General features: G+C 39.3%; 1 protein-coding gene across 2 annotated transcripts in view; it reads right to left on the minus strand.

The window, feature by feature from the left end:
* Positions 1-400: 400 nt before the first annotated feature.
* SATB2 (SATB homeobox 2) overlaps positions 401-19103 on the minus strand; it is a 190181-nt gene continuing 171478 nt past the window's right edge. For both annotated transcript variants that reach the window (XM_065880456.1, XM_065880455.1), the window contains one exon: positions 401-862. In XM_065880456.1, the coding sequence (XP_065736528.1) occupies positions 401-862 (462 nt within the window). The remainder of the gene's footprint in view (positions 863-19103) is intronic.

Here is a 19103-nt window from a genome sequence, read left to right on the forward strand (position 1 = left end):
TAAATATATAGATATATACATATACATATACACACACACTTGTAGCTTCCTTCATTTATTTCATAGGTCTTTTCATCCTGGAACTTGCCTGGTGTCTCTTCCATAAGTGCAAGGATAATGAAGGCAGAGTCTCCTGTGATTATAATGACTACGGTCCAGTCCATTGTAAAGCGTAACACTTTAGTGTCTTTGCCAAGGCGATGTCTGATTCAGAAATACTGAACTTATTCAGTCTACAGGTGTACCCTGTGCAACAGAGAAATGTCAAAAAAAGGTAAGGAAAACAAAACAGACCCAAAAAAGACAAAAATAAAATAAAGCAACCAAAAAAAACTTTTTAAAGAAACTAAAACAGAAAATCCTTGGACCGATGTATTGCTTTGCCTGGTGGCAGTTCACATTATCTCTGGTCAATTTCAGCAGGCACCGCCTTGCTCTTCTCCGCACTCTCCTCCTCAGCCTCCACTTTGTACATCTCCTCCGAGCCTTCCTCGCTGTCATTCTCCTCCGACTCTGTCAGCAGCTCCTCGTCCTTATACTCGGCCACGTCCACCACCGAGCCCAGGTGTTCCTTGAGCTTCCCATGATGCTTCACGTGGTACCGCTGGTTCTGGAAGAACTTGATGATGGTGTGTTTGGGGAGATCCAGCTGAGCAGAAAGAGTGTGGATGGCTTCCTGGTCAGGGTACAGGCCCACGTCATGGATGAAGCTCTGGAGGATCCCTAGGGCTTCCAAAGAGATCTTTGTGCGAGACCGAGGCTTTTTGGTGCAACTGTCTTCAGTCGGAGGAGGCGGGGGAGGTGCTTCTTCTCTGGGAGGGGAGCTCTCCTTGGCTGGCTGAGACTGCTGTCTGTGCAGGACCTGATAATTAAAATTTAAACAAAATTAACATGTGATTCACAATCTTACCTTTCAAAAGCCATCCGCCCAGTGAAATATGTGTTGTCTAGCTAGCACTGTAGTGATGCTGTAGTCATGGTAAGTTCAGGTCTTCTGAAAACTTAAAAGAATTTCTGGAGATTCAGAATCTCCTCTACAAAGCAAGAGGTTAATAATAGTAATGTTTCCATTCTGAGGCACAAAGAAGTTAAGTCATTTGTTGCCAAAGGTCATTCGAATTCAAAGGATCTGGCTCCAGGGCCTTGCTGTTAGCTAGCGTGGTGTGCTACCTCTCTGAAGCCCAATGACAAAGAAACTGGACCCAGAGGAAAAGTGCAGGCTCTACAAATGAGATCACACGGGCTCACGTCCAGACTCTTCCCCTTAGCTGGGTGTCCTTGTGCAAGACACTAAACATCTTTAAGCCTCAATTTTATCATCTATGAAAGAAAGATAAGACACTGACTTCCTAGGGATGTTGGAAGGATTAAATGACATAATGCATGTAAAGAACAGTGCTTGCCTTAAACCAGAGGTTGACAAACTTTTTCAGCAAAGGGCCAAATAGGAAATATTTTAGCCTTAGCAGGGCCATACCGTCTCTGTTGTGATGCCTCATCTCTATAGTGTGAGCATAAACAAATGATCATGGCTATGTTCCAATAAACTTTATTTATAAAAACAGGTGGCAGGGACTTCCCTGGTGGTCCAGTGGTAAAGAATCTGCCTTCCAATGCAGGGGACTCGGGTTCAATCCCTGGTCTGGGAACTAAGATCCCACACGTCGCAAGGCAACTAAGCCCACACGCCACAACTAGAGAGAGAAAAATCCACGTGCCACAACTAGAGAGAAGCCCATGCGCCGCAATGAAAGATCCTGCATGCCACAACTAAGACCCAACGTACCAAATAAATAAATTAATTAATTTTAAAAAAACAAAACAGGTGGCAGACTGGATTTGGTCCATGGGCCAGAGTTTGTTCACCTCTGGCTTAGGGCAAACATCTGATAAATGACAGTCATTATTATATCAGCCTCATAATTACTTAGAGTATAACAGTGGAATAAGTCAGTATTTGAGTCAGAAAATCAATTCTCCATAAAATTAAGAACAACTTTTGTTTATTTTCTTTTAGCCCTGATCTTAATCCTTAAACAAGAATGTTTTTTAAAAATATAAAAACTTCCAACTTAATTAAAAGACATAATTTGTTATTAAATTATGCCCTTTAAATGACTAGATTATACTCATATAAATGGACCTCCTCAATATTACTGATGTCAAGGAGACAGCAGTGAGTGGTGGCTTGAAGCAAGATTTGGGTTCCCTGCCCAGGAATTGAACCTGGGTAGCCTGGGTGAAAACCAGGAATCCCAGCCACCAGTCCAGCAGAGGCTAGAGAACAAACTATTCATCCTTTGTTCTGCAATCCACTTCCTTTTTTTTTTTTGTTATCCTTCATGTCAAGGTTTTCTAGTTGTAATTAATTTAAATTTCTCTTTCATTTCTACCTATTCCCCACTCATTAGAAAACAAAACAAAACCGAAACAAAAACCTCTAGTATTTAAACACTAGATCCAAGTTGGAGCCACTCCTGCCTGGGGTGCCACGTCAGCAGATTGAACTTTCGTGTTGCTATAAATGCTCTGCTTGACCAGAAACACAGTACCCTGTCAGCAAATCCCCAAATGCCACGCCAGCTCTGGGCTCCACACTCACTTCTTTGCTCTCTGATCTTTCTAAATAAGGTCAGATATGCAACCCCAGACAATCATGCCCTGTTTTCTGTGTCGTCACTTCTAATGCTCTATAAAACTGGCCCAAAATCCCTCCGGAAGAGTGTTCCACTGCTTGTGAGGAACTGTACCCCGTACAACCCATGGATTGTTCTGTTCCCCTTGAATAAAGGACATCAAACTGATTACTACATTGGTTTAGTTTTGTCATTTGACACTAGTTAGGCAAGCTTATTCTTGACCCTCATAACTGCTTCTTCAGCGTCATCTCTGCATGGAAAAGTTTCCCATTTTAATATTTATGAACTTTTTCAATCTGACTAAAGAAAGAGAAAGCAATACAGAGGAGATTGTCCAAACAACTCGCCCCTGTCCCCCTCAGAGGCCTATGTGAGAAGGACTTCCTGGAGAGGGCGCACGGGACCCTGAAGAGGAACTCAGCCGCTGCTCACACCTTGCAACATCAGCGGCAGCGCTATAACAGCAAAAGGCTACCAGGAAGGTTCCCATTAGAAAGTATCATGCCAACTCCAAAGGCAAAGATCGAATTTCCTCCACGCAGGTCAGTGTCTAACATCCTGGAAGTTCCCAAGACCTTTAAGAATAGTGAGTTCACTTTTTTAAAAAACACATGTTTCTCTTTTACCATTCTCTCCTATTTTAGGTGGTGTTTTCCATGTTAGAGTAACAAATTAAACATTTTCCAAAGCTCAGGGGGAACTCAGTCCAGTCAATGAAGAAGAAAACATGTCTAGTTACACGAGAGAAACATTGGTACCACCACTACCAGCACCACCACACACTACCCAGATGACAAATTTTTTTAAAACTACAAAACATCAACATCAAAGCAAGCATTTAAGAAAACAGTCTCTGCCATTTATCCTAGTCTCAGGCACTACCTGATGAAAAACTAATTTCTTACCGATGTGAAAATGTCAGCCTTTTCTGTAGAATTGAATAGATATTAGGGCAGATGACATTGTTACTTAGGTAACAGAAGAGGATGAAACTTTTAAAATAATAATTCGTAACAAGTAACAATCAATATAACAATAAAAGGATAATCAAATGCAAATAAGAATACCCATTATAATAAGCTGATGGCTGGTGGCAGAAAGAAATCTAAAACAGAAGACCATAAACAGTGGCACTGAAGGTCCATATAGTGTCGACCAATTAAAATGAATGTTCTTGACATTTTCTTTACCCCTTTCAACTAAGAGTAAACGTATGTGGTCTGCTGTGGTAAGCAGGCATCAGCAAAAAAGTGAGAGCTCCATTACTTCAACATCCTAATTATAGCTGGCAGGGAGAGGAGGTCTGCACGGTGGACCCACGCTGCTCATGGCAGCTTTGATGGCAGAAGATATTTGCTCTGAGCTTGTAAGATTGTAATCTGGGCAGCTTGAACACTGTAATAAATGAACCTCTACATCAACAGGTGAAGATTATTTTTGGGGGGGTCGGTAAGGAGAGAGAGAGACTGAAATTACATAGGAATATGTACTCACACAACATGTATACTCAAGCACAAGGACCCCCTTTTAGAGCAATTGTGATAATTGGAAAACAAAAGAGAATTAAAATGCCCCATTTTTTAAATTATGCTTGCCTTCTGTAGTAAAAGTCAGCATAACGGTTCCACTTAATTAAATAATTAGATTGGTTCTTTAGGGGTTTTCCATTGTGCATTGGTTAGATTTAAAGAGATTTTCCAAAACTATACTTTGAAGTTACTATAATCTTTCTGCACGATAGGGTTCGTTCTTCTCCTGAGGTCCCACCAATTGGCCTATTTCACCCCCCACTTCTAACTTTGAACCTAGCAGTAGCAACACACAGACACAGAGAAGCCACACATGAAACAGAGAAACAATAATCATAGCAGCCACCACTTACTGGACGCTTACTCTGCGCCAGACAGTTTTAAGAACTTTACATCGATTAACTCATTTAGTCCTCACAGTTCCTTGTGAAGGTGCTACTTGGATCCAGAACAACCTAGAAACATGGAGCATCTCAGGAACACCCTCAAAACTGGAAATTTTAAACACAGAGAGCTGTCAGTCTAAGACAGTAGGTTTCCTCGGGACAATGACAATGTGGCTGCCATCAGAGGAGAGGGAGATGTTTCTCAGAGAGCTAGCAGCAATGGAAATGATCTACAAAGTGAGATATCCTGTGTCAGGTCAGACGATGCTCTATATTGAGTTGGGGGCCATGACAATATTTGCATGAAGAAGGTTAAATAATATTTCTGGTATCTTCAAGCAGATAGGAAGGAGCGCAATATTCATAATATCTGAGATGAAAAGAGTCCCCAAGCTACTGTGTCCCAGCTATCTTCATTCCCCTGAAATGTTCGGATTACTCCAGGCACAGAGTTATTTATTGTCTTCTATAATTTTTAGCAAAAAGAACTGCCTACAGGGCTTCCCTGGTGGCGCAGTGGTTGAGAGTCCGCCTGCCGATGCAGGGGACACGGGTTCCTGCCCCGGTCCGGGAAGATCCCACACGCCGCGGAGCGGCTGGGCCCGCGAGCCATGGCCGCTGAGCCTGCGCGTCCGGAGCCTGTGCTCCGCAACGGGAGAGGCCGCAACAGTGAGAGGCCCGCGTACCGCAAAAAAAAAAAAAAAGAACGGCATACATTTCCTCACTAGCCACCTGCAGTAGCTTATTATTATGACAAACGATCAGGAAATTCTTCTTACTGTCGTGTAGTGCTTCTTCCAGTGGTGTGAATACTCTGAACAAAAACAGAGCAGAGCCTACTGCTTACGATGTGGTATTCCCCAGGCGGGGAAATCAGTCCAAATGCTCTCCCCAAACCCTCCATCTAAAGAGCGGGATCAAGTCGCCTTTTCTGCACTTTCCCACATCTTGACTAACTAATGCCAACTCTTTTAGTCTCGTCTTCATAGGACAGGTTTCTGAACACCCACTTAAGTGAACTTTAGTTTTTCTGTCCGAACTTCTCAGAGATGTTTGAAACTCCTTGTTTGTTAACTAGAATGACTCAAGTTTGGTCCCTGTCCCCAGCCAGTGCCCTGAGTAACCCCGGCCTGAGGCCATGTCATTGATTCCCGCTGGATGGACTACACGCCATCCTGTTCCTCAGCTCATCTGACAGTTCACGCATATATTTCTGGCTGATTGACTTTCTGAAACCACAAAATTTACAATTACTGCAACCAAGACAGAGGATGCCCTGCCATCTGAACAGAGATAGGCTCTTTCCTAACAAGTTCTTCCCAAGCCCAGATTATTGTTCTCTGGTATTTTTTTTTAAAAAAAGGTAAGTATAATGGAGCAGCTACCCAGATATTTATGTAAATCTGCCCAAGTCTGCACACTTTCCAGACTCATCCTTTTTCCCCTTTTTCAAAATGGGCCTAGCAGTTGACCTTTCTATTCCTGAAGTCTCTCATCTCTCTTCACATGACTTTCCCAAATAACAGAATATATCATTCTGTAAAGATAGCTATCCATCCCTTTCCTCTTGACCTTTGCAAACTGAAGCCTGACAATTCATCCTATCTCATTTTGCTTTGGATTTTTCTCCATCACAACTGAACTTAAATTAATCTGGTCGGCAATTCATTTCTGATATTGATAATTTCTACAAAGAGAGTTTTAAAAGGTTTATTTAAAAGCCTCTTTCTTTTTTTGTAGCTTCTATTGTTAGTTTCTTAGGGTTCGCAGCAGTGAAATACCAAGGTGGCTTCAATAATAATACTATTAATATTAATGATAGGTGCTGGCATTCATGTAAAGTTTATTATGAGCCTAAATGCTATAAATATATTTTATTTTCACAGTAATCCTGGAGTAAGCATTTTTACTCCATTTATGATGAGAAAATTGTGGTTCAGAGAGTATAGGTAATTTGTGTGAGGCCTCATAGCTTCTAATTAGCAGGACTGGATATCTAAAACATATCTGATTTTAAATCCCATACCCTTAAACATTATGTTCTCCTGTCTTCTGTGCGCAAGCTCACATAAGAAAATTGAACAAAGGCTCTAGAGTAGAGGAGACAGACCATAAATAAGATATCAGGTAGTAATAAATACTATAAGCAAAAATAGAGCCAAGCATAAGGAGGAGAACTGGGGGCAGAGGAAGTTATTTTAGATTCGGTAGTTCAAGGAAGGCTCCCTAAGGAGGTAGGATTTGAGCAGAGGCCTGAAGGAAGTGAGGACCAAACCATGAAAAAGAGCAAAGCAGACCAAGGGAAACCGCAAGTGAAAAGGCAGGGAGGCAGGAGTACACTTGGTATGTTTGAAGAACCGCAAGGAAGGCAGCATGTTAGAGCCGTGCCACCCAGTACAACAGATACTAGCCACGTACGGCTACTGACATCTAAATTCATTAAAACTAAAAAAAAGAAAACACTGAGTTCCCTCAGTCACACGAGCCACATTTCCAGCGCTAGATAACCACCCTGTGCAATACCATACTAGACAGCACAGATACAGCACATTGCCACCAGCACTGCCATCACAGGAACAGCTCGGACAGCCCTCCGCTAGAGAGAAATGACAACTGAGGGGCTGCCAGGGCCGGAGCCGGAGCAGCAGGGCCTTGGCATTCTACTGTCAGTAAGGTCTACCCTTATTGTGACCTGCAGTCATGTCCTCTGATCTAGCCCCAAACACGGTAGGACTTGAAACAACCACTAACACTAGAGAGAAGAGAAATATTCATGTATCCACACACTAAGTAAGAAATACTCAGCTCATAATATCAATATATTACTGGACTTTCAACATAGTATCACAAATAGCAACACTATCATAAAAACAACCAGAAGGATGCATCGGCACTTCTATCCTCAAGAGAACGGGGACTTCCCCGGTGGCTCAGTGGTTAAGAATCCGCCTGCCAATGCAGGGGACATAGGTTCAAGTCCTGGTCCGGGAAGATCCCACATGCCACGGAGCAACTAAGCCCGTGGGCCACAACTAGTGAGTCTGCGCTCTAGAGCTGGTGAGCCACAACTACTGAGCCCACGTGCCACAACTACTGAAGCCCTGTTGCCTAGAACCCGTGCCCCGCAACAAGAGAAGCCACCGCAACGAGAAGCCCGCGCACTGCAACGAAGAGTAGCTCCCACTCGCCGCAAGCTCGTAGCAACGAAGACCCGGTGCAGCCAAAATAAATAAATAAATTGGGAAAAAAAAGAGCGAATGGTAAACTTACATTTAACTGATGGCTGCCTTCTTCATCAGAAGTGCTTACCATGTCTAAAAGAAATTATGTTTAAAACCATCGACCCCGGGTTGAGTAAAAAAAAAAAAATTCCATTTATCAAATATTTATGGAGTGTCTATAGTAACTGGACCTATTAATTTACAAAGCTTTCTAGTAAGGAGTCCTGTCTCCAACAGTTGGGTGTTGATGAACAAGTTATGGGTAAGACATAATCAAATAGAAACTTAAAAGTTTAATAAGTCTTGCCTTCCTATTTATTCACTAAAATCTCATCGGGCTGAAATATGACATACATGTGTATAAATGAACATGAAGATGGCGATGAAGGAAGAAAGGTTGTAAATATATTCAAAAGAGATATCAACTTCTAAATAAAACCCAACACCTTCTTGCCCAGTTACACGATTATTACACAATCGTAATAAGGATATATGTTGTTTTTCTGCCTTCGAAACTGAAAAGTTTAAAAACACAAGGACAAAATGGTACTGTGACAAAAGCTGACTAAGAAAGATAAAGCAGCTCTTCTTAAACCGCTCAGTGTTCAAATAGATTTTGAAGGCCTCAATGAAAACCAGCTGGAAGCCATGTGTAAAAAATAATGGCTTTTGCCTGCAGGGAAGGAAGTGAGATCCTAAATGATTAAGTTTAGGAAAGTATATAATTCACTGTATCATTATGGGGTGAACTGGATTACTTATAATATGCCAAGACTTTGTGGTCTTTTTTATATAGAGAAAATGAGAAATTATTAAGGAGGTGACTGTATAGGGTGGCTGATCCAGTGCGGTAATAGGCAATAGGTTAAAATTGGCTCCCAGGTGGCCACATCCCCCTCTCTCTGACAAGCCTCACCCATAGAAGTGAGCCTCACCAGAGCTTCAGGTCCTTCGTGGTGATGTGCATCAACAGGAGATGACTTCTAACCGCATTTGAGTTAATATCAGAATATTTTTACTTGTTTAATTTTACCTCATCTAAAATAACAGAATGTAATATAGTTGATCCGAAGAAGGAAAGCATTCTTCCACTAAAAATCCTGAGAAAATATATTTACCAGGCAATAAGAACAATTGGTTAGCACGACTGGAAAGCCCTCATGCATAACTCAATTAGAATTTGTTAAATGAATAAGTGCTGCTGTTTTTAAAATATACTATATATAAAATACCATATAACTGAGATATTTGTCTTAAGTTTCAGCAACCTAACTCTACCCCCTAGTTTTCCCTTTTTTTCAAAATCAGCACTTAAGACTGTTAATTTTAGCTCAGAAGCTCAGTGGGGAGAATTTAGCATTAGTAATCAATAATTAACGGAACTATTCTACCTCTATCTCACTATTGGACTCTAAGCTACATATTGGCACACAGAAGTGCTCAGTGCACCTTTGCTGCACTGCATTAATTCCATATTCTCTCTTTCTTTAACTGCAGACCAGTTACTATTTTTGTTCTGTACAACTTATTGTTTTTTCTTTCTATTATTCATTTGTAGCAAAACTAGGTTTTAAAAGTAAAGAAACTGTCACTCATTATAGGAACTTACATCTAGCAGGTATCGGAGAGCAAATATATATATATGTATATTTTTTTTTTAACCATTTTTTTGTGTGTTAAAAACAATTCCAGGGCATCACGTAATCCTTAAGATTGCTTTTACATAAACCTTGTTAGCAGGAGTTGTGAGGTCACAAAGTTCTCGTTTTGAATCCAGTCTTTATCCCCCAAAGCACATATGCTTACTAGCCTTGCAGCTGTGAGCAAGTTTCTTTCTCAGAGCCACAGCATTTGTTAATCTGTAAAATCTTCCTTGTAGTTTTATGAGGATTAAGTGAGATAATGCATGCTAAGTACTTAGCAGAGTTCTTGTCATAAGTAAGGTTTCCGGAAGTAGTTTCTGTCATTAAAACATGAGATGAGGTTTTAAGAATCAGCAGTATAATGCCTCACGTAGTTTTCTGTAACTACACTTGTTATGAAAATTAGCAACAAATTCAGAGATTTGTCTGTCCTTTTCACTCCAAAAATCTACAGATCTACAAAGGAGAAAGTCCACCAATAAGCTGTCTTATTTCTTTCATTCATATACTGCACACATCTTAGTTCTTCCACGTGGCACCTAGCACGTGGAAGTTGCCGCTCAAGCATCTGTCACATGGAATTACACCTCATAATCATAATCCCTTTCAGGGTGACACCTTCTATGTGCACAACCTGGGATCCTCTTAAGATGACCTCCTTTATCGGTTCTAGAAATGTGATCCACGGTCCCCTGGGGGAATCCCGATATCCCCACAGAGAGGTCCATGAATCAAAACTATTTTCATAGCAAAACTGAGACATTAGTTGCCTCTTTGACGGTGCTAAAACTTATACTGATGGTACAAAAGCCATGGTGGGGAAACTGCCGGCCTGTTAGCATAAGTCAAGTCAGTGGCACCAAACTTCACCAGTAGTTGTGTTCTTCACTGCCACATACACACAGTAAACATGCAACTTTCATTTAAGAACATCCTGATGAAGCAGTAATGTGGTATTAATTATATTAAATCTCAACTCTTGAGTATACTTCATTTTAATAGTCTGTGTGAGGAACTGGGAAATACACATAATGCACTTCTGTGGCATACTGAAGTTAAGATGCTTCTCGTGAGAAAGAGCATTTGTGAGAAGCTATGAGCTGACAGCTGAACTAGCACCTTTGTCTTGGAATAAATATCATTTTTACTTGAAGGAACAACCAACAGGCAAACTATGATTATTCAGACTTGGGTATGTGGCAGATATTTTCTTAAAAATAAAGTAAACCCGTCAATTCAAAAAAAAAACAAAACAAAAAAAACCTGGTAGTATTTGTTGCCAATGATTAAATTTTACCTTTCAAGCAAAAATCAGAATTTTGGAAAACTTGTAGCTTCCACTAAAAGCTTCACAGTTCCCTAATACTTAAAGACTTCCCTGATGATACTGGCGGTGATTTAAGAAATTTAAAAAAATATGTCATACAATGAAATGTGTCGACATTTAGAAGATCTGAATAACTCAATATATCAATATTTTCTAAATGAGCATTGCATGACACTATAAAATGAACAGGTAAAAGATCCATTCAAAGTGCAAGGCAGACCAATGAATTATAAGGTAAAAAAGTATGAAAGTTCACTGATATGATTTTAGATTCTACTTGGCAGCCAACCTTTAAGAAACTACCACTTGTAGAGTTTTGTACAGAAGAAGAATGATCATAATTTCCTGGGAAGGCTATTAAAATATCCCTTCCTTTTCTAATTGCATGTCTGTGTGACGGTTGATTTTCTTCATTTACGTCAACCAAAACTACACTTTGTATCAGAATGAATGAGAAGCAATTATGAGAATCCAGTTGTCTTCCATTAAGTCAGACATTAAAAGTATTTGCAAATATATATATAAAACAATGGGACTCTTATTTTTTTTGTTGTTTTGGAGATAGTTATCTTCATAAAAATATATCATTTATGTGTAAATATTATTTATAATTATTTTCAGACAAACATTTAAAAGATTTCTCAGAACTAATTTCTAATATGGTAAATATTGATAGATATGCATATTTTTGGAGTCCTTAATAGTAAGAGTGAAAGGGGACCCTGACACCAAAAAGTTTGAAAACTCTGTACCACATGAATCACTTTGAATATATAGCCTTGTCTTTCCCCTAATGAAAACCAAGCACTTTACTATAAAATACAAAATGGACCTTACGGTTAATAACATCCTTACTTGATCTCAGTCACCTAGGAAAGTCTGAAAGCATGAGTGTAGGAGAAAGTACACATGCATTACGATTTGCCTCTTGACTTTATCTCTCAGAGACATTTTCACAGGCAAAACATATCTGCCTAGGTACACAACTCAGCACTATTTCTAACTTCAAATGATGTTACTTGAGTTGGCTCTTATGGTTCTAATTTCACATCCTAACATTATAAGACTTATTAAAAACCGTGGTTTAGTTTTGTTGCTTTTTTTGGATTATACAGTATCCTAAGGTCAAAACTCAGGAAATCTGTTATTAAAAAAAAAAAAATGTATCCATGAAGCGATGACAAATTGCGGACTACAGGTGTTAGATTACATTTTGACTCCAGGCAGGTTTAATATAAGTTGGTCTCCTTTTACAATTGCTCTTAGCACATACAGCTATGGGAAGGGGGTTGGGGGTCGGGGGTCGGGGGAGAGAATAAGAACCAAAAAAAAAAAAAAAAAAAAAAGAGTAGAGTTCAATAAAAGAAGATCATGTCGAGAGAAATCAATACAAACAAGCAAAACGGTAGGAAGTCTAACATGGAAATATGTGTTCAATTTCATCCAGCCTTAGTCTGAGTTTCCTTTAATATTGTAACCAAGATGGTATTGGAACATCGTGTATGTTTTTAATGCAGTTTAATAATTGTTTCTCAAAATAAACACTTTGGCCAAAGATAAAAGCATAAAAACACTGTGACACAATAATCTGTTAAAATAAACTTGGGGGTTTAGAGGAAGCTTCTTAAAACAGCCTTTGGCTTATATCATTTCCTCTTTGGTGACAAATTGAGAACAACTATACCAACGACTTTAGTATGGTTTGGGTTAAAAATGTGTCATAGTCATCAATCTGACTTTGGGGAGTGGCCAGAATCTGTAAACCCTGAAGAGGTAGCTAGCTGGGTGAGCTGCTTTTCCAATATAAGGAGATGAGCTGATAGCAAATTAAGCAGGGTCAAGATGAGTAGCCATATTTCAATCAGATAGACTCCATGACACATAAAAGACAATTCTCTCTCCTATTAGAATGTAAGAGAGATAAAACACAGACATATATTGAACCTAATGGCAATTATAACTTTCCCTTCATCAGCGTCATATGATAAATAGGTTTATTTGCCCATTTAGGACCTAACGTGACCAAAATCATTCCACAAACATAACAGAATTCATGGGAGAATTCAGGAAGAGCAGACTCTTCAGGAAAGTCCAGGCCACAACCATGTGTCCTTCTTCCTGGGAGAAACCATCTCCCAGCCCACCTACCCCAATCCCATTTGCCTGACACCCATGAGCATCCATTTCCTCCTGTTTCCATACACCTCCACCACCTTTCACAATGTCGTCTCAAAACACAAAACTTTGCCTCAAAATGAATAGAGAAGGCCTATATTTTGAAGATCAGATTCAAGGTACAGATAATATTAAAGTGTCTTTAAAGACCTTATATTTGAGTTAAAATGAGTAAAGAGTAACATGACCAGAGCTGACAGTTACCTCTGGGATTCTGATTTCTAAATGACTGCATGACTTGTTTCATTGGTATAGCTGAGAAAAGAGTGGCTTTTGCACCAGCATGGATGAAAGAAGAGCTCCTACATCAAGTTAAATTTAAGTTAAAGATAATGAAGAGTGTAAAACGTTAGGACGATATACGTACCTGGAATTCATAATGGTATTAAAAGAACCAACGTGGAAATTCATGACACTTCATCAATGGCAAAAGGGCAAGAGAGAAAGATGTGCAAAGGTTCAGGATAAGAATGATCCATTAGAATTCTTAAACAGTTAATCTAGTTGGCTAAATAATTCTCAAGTGAAGTAAAAATGTAAACCAAATGAAAACAACTTCATCAAATGCCAGTGATACATGCATGACCCAGTAAGCTCTGAAATTTGACTTTTTAAAACAGATTCAAGGTAAGCTTAAAAGAATAGAATACATTATTGAGCTTTGCTTTATTGTACTTCTCAGATATTGCGTTTTTTACAGATTGAATGTTTGTGGCAACCCCACATTGTCAGATGATGGGTAGCATTTTTTTTAGCAGTAAAGTATTTTTAAATTAAGGTATATACATTGTTTTTTTTTCTTTTTAAGACAAAATGCTCCTGCACAACTAATAGACTACAGTATAGTGTAAACATCATTTTGATATACACTGGCTTGCTTTATTGTGATATTCGCTTTATTGTGGTGGTCTGAAACTGAACTGGCAATATCCGAGTTATGCTTGTACAGAAACTGCTTCAGATAAATAAATTGCATCCAACAAGTTTAACTAGAGCAGTTTCAATTCCTTTTAAGTGAAAACATGTTAAGTTAAAGGAGGTAGAGAATATATATATTCTACAAGAACAGACATCATGTAGGCAGCCAAGAACTGCATCAACGAAGACTTAAAATAATGATTCCTGAGGTAAAGCACTAGAGTCAAAATTCAATCCACTTAGAAATCTCTTACTATTTAGAAATCCAATGACAAAAATAACTTGAAAACACCTATTTGGTAAAGAATGACTTAGAAACAAAGATGATATGGGGGAAAGAATGTGTACACTTTAAGTCATAGGATCTCAATAAATTATATAAGCTTCATTGAACTAAAACATCATTCTTCCTGATTTACATACAGATTATATGATGTGAGTTGGGGGTTGTATGTTAAATTTAATCATTCAAATCCTATAATTAGTATGTATTCAAAGTGGTTCGCCATCCTTTGGTCTTCTTGTTTCTTAAAAACAATAACAAACTAATCTCACAATGGCGATAGGTCCTGTTGTATTTATTCTTCGGATGAGAAAATGCATACACAAAATTGAACTCTGATCCACAAATCACAAACCCCTGAGTCTAACATATAACAAACATGCCCTTACTGCTGTTTAGGTGGAAAATTGGGAAAAATACAAAAATTATTCTGTTTAAAAGTTTTGAACAAAAATTCATTTTAGTGTGAATAAACATCTTCCAATTAAAATATAAAAATAACACTAAAAATGACAGAGGAAACTATTCAATGTTTCAAGTGTATGGTTAAAAGTGAAGACAAACAAGTTAAGAAAAATTATAATACATTATGGAGAAGTTCCTCTCCCAAATGTTAATTTTGAGTGGGTAATAAAGGAATTTTTACTTTTTCTATCTTTGGATACCATTTAAAAATATATATATATACCCAATTTTGTCAAAATTTGCCAGAACAAAAAAGAGAGATTTTGCCTGACACAACTCAGCCAAGACTCAGTATAAGATGAAAAATCCCCATAATTGTAATGGCACTAGTGACACTGCAGTTATGTTGCATTCCAGCTTCTTAAAGAAGAGTGTTTAAATTATTTAAGGAGAAAGGGTGTTTGGATTAGATTTTTTTACCAGGGGGGTGGGGGGAAGAAAGAAGGTAATCCATGTGTTTGAGGTCTCACATGGGGCTGTTTAGAATCCCTTGATAGGCCACATTGTCTGTATAATTTTTACAGTTGGGGTACTCAGAAGTCAGAACAATCTGACAGTTATGGTTAGTGAAAATATTAGATGTTCACCAACAAAATACTACCTCAGCATATTTTTTGCTTTCTGGATGTAACCACTTAATAACAGGACTTGAGAAAACTGCACTGTGTGAATCAAACACATAAAAGTACAAATATTCCTTTTATAGAAAGCAAATCTTAAGCAGTGCATTATAATCAACCACTCTGGTAAAAGACAAAGTATCTAGAAATACCACACCACGGACGTATTATGGTTTATTATTCCCTAACGTCCAAACTGGGTAAACAAAGTCAAATGATCAAGGAAGGGTTTTCCCCTCAGACTGTGAGGTAAGGGCCACTGATCTCTAGGGAGTGTCAACAGAGATTCCTTGTGACTTAGCAGTGAAAAGGTGTCAAATGAGAGCTTATCAAACACAGCCTTTAGTTTTCAATTTCATTTAATTTCATCAGAGACTGGCTTCCTCGGTTTTCTTTTCTTTCAAGGAAAAAAGAATATGGAAAAATTAAATCATGTGAGGAGAAACTTCCAAAAGGTTAATTCTAGAATATTCTTTTAAATTTGAAACCACGTTTAATTCATTATGAGGATTCTGGTTTTACATTGTCCACATCGATCATCTTACTAATCAGGTATGGAGAAACTTTGGCTTCTAAACTTTGTGGTAGATACACCAGGTGCGAGAGGAAAAGCAGACAGGGCCAGGCACTCTTACTTAGACCGTGGTTTACTCAAGAAAATAAGTCTTTTGCTCCCAGGGTACCAAGGATGGTCACTGGGAAGAGAAATCCCAGTTCCTAATTCCCCGGGGCAAAGTAACTGGATTGGCAATTCCTTTTCCCACAAGAAAGATTCTAGTCTCCAAGCTGCCCATGAACCATTATACTCCCATAAGGCCGGTCATGCAGCATCCTTATCTACTCAGATTCACCAAGCAAGTCCAATTCTGTCTCTGTGCCACGTTGCCTTGGCTTTTCTAAGCATATTTTCTTATCCTGTGTAGGTCGTCCTCAGAAACTAGAACTGTCAAGTCATTACACTTCCAAATGTGAATCTGCTTAGGGGTGGATTTAATTTAATAGCTGAAAACTCAGTACAAAACAAACACACTTACAACTGACATTATCAGGGAATTAATCATTACTGCTCTCGACTGGTGTTCCAAGACCCCACATTGCCCCAGCTAGGATCTGAGAATTCTCGCTGACTCCTTCCCCCTCCTCCGAGCCTCCACATCTAGCCAATCCCACGTGCTGCTGGTTAATTTTCCCTTTTCCATTCTTCTCTCACTGCTGTTATTTAGACTTTAAAATCTCTTGCCTGAATTAGTAACCATTACTTCGCAAAAGGCCTCCCAGCCACAGCCAACACAGCATCTTGTGAAAGGCCTTCAGTGGTCTCAGGATGGGTCAAGGCCTCTCGCACATCCAAGAAAGCTCCATGACCTGAGTGCAGCAGGTGACCCTGCTCCATCCTTGTTCCTGAACCCTGCCTTTCAGGCTGTGCTCCAATGATCCTAAAAGCTATAGTTCCCACCCTCGTGCTGTTTTACCCCTCTAATCTCAGTGCCTTTGCCTCCTCTGTCCCCTCTACCTGGAAAGCTCCTCCAGTAAGGAATTCTGTAAGGAACCCTAGCAGCACTATTTCCTGGAAGCCTTCTGGGTCCTCCGGCCCACTCGGTTTTGGGCATATGTGCCCATCTTTTGTGCTTTTTTTCCTCTGTACTTACTTACATGCTGTACTACAGTCATCTGTCCACACACCTGTCTCTCCACGAATCTGTGAGCTCCTTAGGGATAGATTCTGTGTTACATTCTCCTCCACACACTCAGCACTTAGCACAGGGTCAGGCACTGTGTTTTGAGAGAATAGTGAAAACTTAAAATTTATCCTAAAACTTCCAGAATACTTCTGTATTGGTAATAGCCATATTATATAGACCAAAAGTCTTCTTAAAAATTAGAAAACGTCTAATAGCTGTAAGGGGGGAAAAAGTGGTCAGTTCACACCGACACTCATTTAAAAATACACTTAGTACTGAAAAGGGCTAAATCACACTAGTTCGTAATGACTTACTAGACTCACAGACACACACACTTGGCACAAGCCACCAGTACCATACAGCGGCTCAAGCAGTTCTTTAATTCCGCCCCTGCCCCCCCGCCCCGACCCAATTATCTGCCTGAAAATTACTGACATTCAGAGACATGCGTTCTGGGTGTCACTGTTGTCGAGGATAAAAACTGACATATTCATCAGCTTGCTTCACTCTCCCCCTCCCCAATCTCCAGAAATATTTCTACTATCAAGAGAATTCAAAAGGCCTGCAGCAGACAGTTTCTATGACAAAAAAAAAAAAAGCTGCTGGCGGCAAAACAACAAGTAACAATGAGAGAAAATTATAAAAACTAGATGTATTTGCTTAAAAATGGATCACAGGTAGCACAATAAAGCCTGAGACAGTAATGGCCCTCAATGGAATGAAATGTGAAGGAATGCTGCCTATCTACACAATGCTACGGAAAGCACTGTAGGTCTTTTCCAAAACAAATATTAAATGCCTATCCTTAGAGGAGAAACAGTGACGTTAACTCGCGTGGGAAGAACCAAAAAGAAAGGAAAGTAACAAAATTATTTTCAAAGTATGTATTTCTGCCGCCACTTTGAGTCAACCACTGTGGTTCCAACACCACACAGTCCAAAGCGAGTAAGGGCCAGAAATGGCCTTTGCTGCTTCCTGGCCACCTTTGTAGTTTATTTAGATTTTATTAAAATTTGTTTTTAGAAACATTCAACTAAAACTAAATAAACCATGGGGGAAAAAAATCCATGAAGAAAGAATCTAGAAACTAAATATAAGCCATCTCATTTATACTTACAGAGACCAGAAAAGCATTTTGGCATTAAAGAACATTTTTGTTTTCAGGTGCAGTGCTTTTAAGGGATTATATAATTACCCTTATTGACAGCATACTTTTTAGCTTTGTCAGATTCTCCGTTGGAATTATAATTCCAGACCAAGCAAAGAATTCTATCAAAACTCTATTATCAGGCTTCCCTGGTGGCGCAGTGGTTGAGAGTCAGCCTGCCGATGCGGGGGACACAGGTTCGTGCCCCGGTCCGTGGAAGATCCCACATGCCGTGGAGCGGCTGGGCCTGTGAGCCACGGCCGCTGAGCCTGCACGTCCGGAGCCTGTGCTCCGCAACGGGAGAGGCCACAGCAGTGAGAGGCCCGCGTACCGCAGAAAAAGAAAATAAAAAAACTCTATTATCATATTAAAACACTTGATCATGTGTTCCCTCAAGATTCCCAACTTTCTATTTCTGAGAAGAGAACAGATTTAATGAGATATTTTCAAAGTAGAACTGGTAAAGGGAATATTTGTGAAAAGCACTGCCAAAAAGACAATTCATGTGGTAGACACAGAAAAGGCAAATTTTACCACATATACTGGAGCAATGGATATTAAATAATCATCTCTGAATAAACTCTACAAATAAATACAGTCCTTTTGGTCTAAACTGAAGACGGCATTGCCTAAAGGAAATCTCTAAGGTCAACCAGCAATTAACTGAAAGGTTTTGATTGAATGCTATTGACTGCTTTCATATCAGACAGCTTCCTGGTTATTATACTTCATGGGCTAAGTAGGTGCCAAGACATTAAACTGTCAATAATCTATTAATACTGGACTGTTCAGCTCACTCTCCCTGAATCTGCAGGAAAAGGCATTCAAGCCAAGACCTGCTGAGAACTAATGCAAATTCGCCAACTCTGATACAGAAATCGTATCTTTATTACCTCCCAGCTTAAGTGCCTGGGAGTGTTGACACAGTATAAGAAGAATATGCAAATAATAAATGCTTATTCAGATGAGTTAAACTAATTTTTTTTTTTAAGAAATTGCTGAAGGGATGAGCATGTCCTGAAATCTGACTTTCTAAGTCATACTTAACAGTTTCTAAAGTGTATGTAA

Source organism: Phocoena phocoena, chromosome 7, assembly GCF_963924675.1.
Source record: "Phocoena phocoena chromosome 7, mPhoPho1.1, whole genome shotgun sequence".
Taxonomy (NCBI): Eukaryota; Metazoa; Chordata; class Mammalia; order Artiodactyla; family Phocoenidae; genus Phocoena; species Phocoena phocoena.